General features: G+C 40.4%; 1 protein-coding gene across 1 annotated transcript; it reads right to left on the bottom strand.

Annotated features, from left to right (window-relative positions):
• Window positions 1-781: 781 nt before the first annotated feature.
• Window positions 782-1,762, bottom strand: LOC124524485 (olfactory receptor 7A10-like). Its single transcript, XM_047096781.1, has one exon. It carries the CDS (start codon window positions 1,748-1,750, stop codon window positions 782-784), a length of 969 nt encoding a protein of 322 aa, XP_046952737.1. The 5' UTR covers window positions 1,751-1,762.
• Between the last annotated feature and the right edge of the window lie 1,216 nt (window positions 1,763-2,978).

Below are 2,978 nucleotides of genomic sequence, written 5' to 3'. Positions count from 1 at the left end.
TTCAATGGTTTTCCTCCAAAAGGAGATAATCTAATATATCTGTATATATATAAATATATACTATAAAGATATTGCTTTAAACCCATAGCAAAAGCATTTCACATTGACTTCAGTAGCTCTTCTTATCACATTAAAAGTACTCAATTTGCTATATTAGGTATATGTTCTTAAATATCGCAATCTTAAATATCGCAAACTAGGATGGCTCAGTTGGTTGACCATCCAACTTTGCCTCAGGTCATGATCTTGTAATTCATGGGTTTGAGCCTGCATTGTGCTCTGTGCTGACAGCTCAGAGCCTGGAGACTGCTTCTGATTCTGTGTCTTCCTCTCTCTCTCTGCCCCTACTCCCCCATCCCTCAAAAAATAAATAAACATTAAAAAAATTAAGAATCCATGGGATGAAGTTTAATGAGAAGCCTAAACAGTTTTAGAGAAATACAGAAGAGGGGTGTCTCGGTGACTGAACCAATAGGCGCCCCACTCTTGATTTTGGTCCAAGTCATGATCTCAAAATTTCTGACATTGAGCCCCACTTCAGGCTCTGTGCTGATAGCATGGACATGGCTTGTGATATTCCCTCAATCTCTCTGACTCTCACCACTTGCTCTTACTCTCTCTCAAAATAAATGCCTTAAAAACTACGGAAGAAATACTTGTGCATAAAGTATGAAAAATTTCTAGCAACCGAATACTGTAGAAAGATAAACTGCAGACTATCAGCCTCTGAACTGATACAAATATCATGATCTAGGTCTTCTAGGGTTTTAAGCCCTGTTACTCAAGTCTTTATCTTGAAACAAAGAATCCTACATGCAGACAATGTCTCTCGGCTAAACAGATTTCTCAGGGCTTGCTTGATGTCTCTGTTCCTCAGACCATAGATGAAGGGGTTCAACATGGGTGTCACCACCGTGTACATGACTGAGGCTATGGCACTTGTCCTGGAGTTTTGTGCAGCAGCAGGACTCAGATACACCCCAAGGCATGTGCCATAGAACAAAGAGACCACTGAGAGGTGAGACCCACACGTGGAAAATGCTTTATACTTGCCCCTCACTGATGAAATTCTCAAAATGGAAGTGACAATTCTAGAATAAGAGAACAGGATGCCAGTGAGTGGAACAACACCCAGAAGTCCACTTACCAAATACACTGCCAGGTCATTGAGGAACGTATCAGAGTAAGCAAGTTGAATCACCTGCTTAAGTTCACAGAAAAAGTGAAGGATTTCCAGATCTGTGCAAAAAGAGAGTCGCAAAATCAGTAAGTCAAGTAATAGAGAGTAAAAAACACCCAATAACCAGCATACCAGGAGCAGGATTCCACAGAACTTGGGGTTCATGATGACCATGTAGTGCAGTGGCTGACAGATGGCCACGAACCGGTCATAGGCCATCACTGTCAAGAGTATGTTATCTAATACTCCAAAAAGCATGAAAAAGTACATCTGGCTGAGGCAGCCTTCGTAGGTGATCACTTTGCTCTGCGTCTGGATGTTCAGCAGCATCTTTGGGACGGTGGTGGAGGTGAAACAGATGTCTGAAAAGGACAGGTTGGAGAGGAAGAAGTACATGGGCGTGTGGAGGCGGGGGTCTGTGATAATGGCCAGGATCATGAGCAGGTTCCCAGTGAAGGTGACCAGGTACATGGACAGGAACACCCAAAAGAGAAGTGACTGCAGCCCCCCCTCATCTGAGAGTCCCAGGAGAATAAATTGTGTGACACAGGTTTGATTTCTTTCTTCCATGTAACTGATGAAAACAGCTGGAACAGAGACAAGAACATTGTAAAGACACCAGCAGTATTGAAAGAAATGCTTCGTTTTCAACACACTTCACTCATTAATTCTTACACATTCCCTACCAATCTAGAATATGTACCAGAAAATTTCAGGGACTCTCAAATGCTCCATGTTTTCCATGAGTCTGAAACTGTTCACAATTCTTGTTCTGAATCAAAACAATTTCAGAGCAATGTTCTCCATAAATTTCCTGAGATCTTTTTTTTTCGCCCAACAAAATTTAACAAAAATATCTTGTAACAAGTAATGTTGAAAGCATTACAAAAAGTAGTGATGGGTGTTTGCCCTTAACAACACTGAGTCTTAGATGTTTATGTGTGTGAAGAGGGAGGAATAGAATATTAATAAATGAATAAATGATGTTTTAAGTGGTTGTTACAACTAATAAGTAAAATAATTCAGGAAAAATTAGTCTAAGTAGAAGAGAAACTTGCCAATGTGTCAAGTCGATCAGGGGCTTCTGACCTAGAAAACTAAGGGATATATGAACCTTCCCAATTACTTTGAGAAAACCAGTTAAGCCAGAGAAATCGCATATGCAAAGGCCTTCAGTCAAGAGCTCACCCGCAACCATCAGGCAATATCAAAGAAAAATTGTGAGCAGAACAGGTAACACAATGGGAGTACGCGTTGGATGCAAACAAGAGAGAAGAGCTCAAAGCCTCCTGCATATTTGGAAACATTCTAAGGCAGTGGACACTACAGTTCAGTGTCGTTTTTATATTTATATGTTATATATAATGTCTGTCTACAACACGATACATTTTATGTAATGTATACTAATGGAACATAATTCATTCCTCCATAATTCTCTGTCTTTCTCTCTACCTTTACTCTAGGTCTCCAGTTGGTGTAATTTCTGTAGTTTTTACCTCATAAGACAGCTTCAGCTTGCTACAAATGCTTAATATGTGTGTACTTCACTAATAAATTCTCTTTGTTCTACACACACACACACACACACACACACACGTGGGTAGGGAAAGCAACAGAGAGAGAGTTCTCCATTATTGTGGTACCGTGTACTCTTGCAGCTGAAGCAGAACTTTTTAGAAATCATGGGACAGGCTACGCCATTAGTCAAAGAGTTTCTTTCTCTGATGATAATTGCATTTTGTTGTAGGCATTCCAGTAGAGTAGTCACGGCTACGAATCACGAGAACCACCCAGAATT

This window comes from Lynx rufus, unplaced genomic scaffold (genome assembly GCF_022079265.1).
Source record: "Lynx rufus isolate CCGP_SWC_20201006 ecotype Redwood Valley unplaced genomic scaffold, mLynRuf1.p SCAF_4, whole genome shotgun sequence".
Taxonomy (NCBI): Eukaryota; Metazoa; Chordata; class Mammalia; order Carnivora; family Felidae; genus Lynx; species Lynx rufus.
The sequence above is the reverse complement of the archived record's forward strand: the minus strand, read 5'-3'. Positions and strand labels throughout refer to the sequence as shown.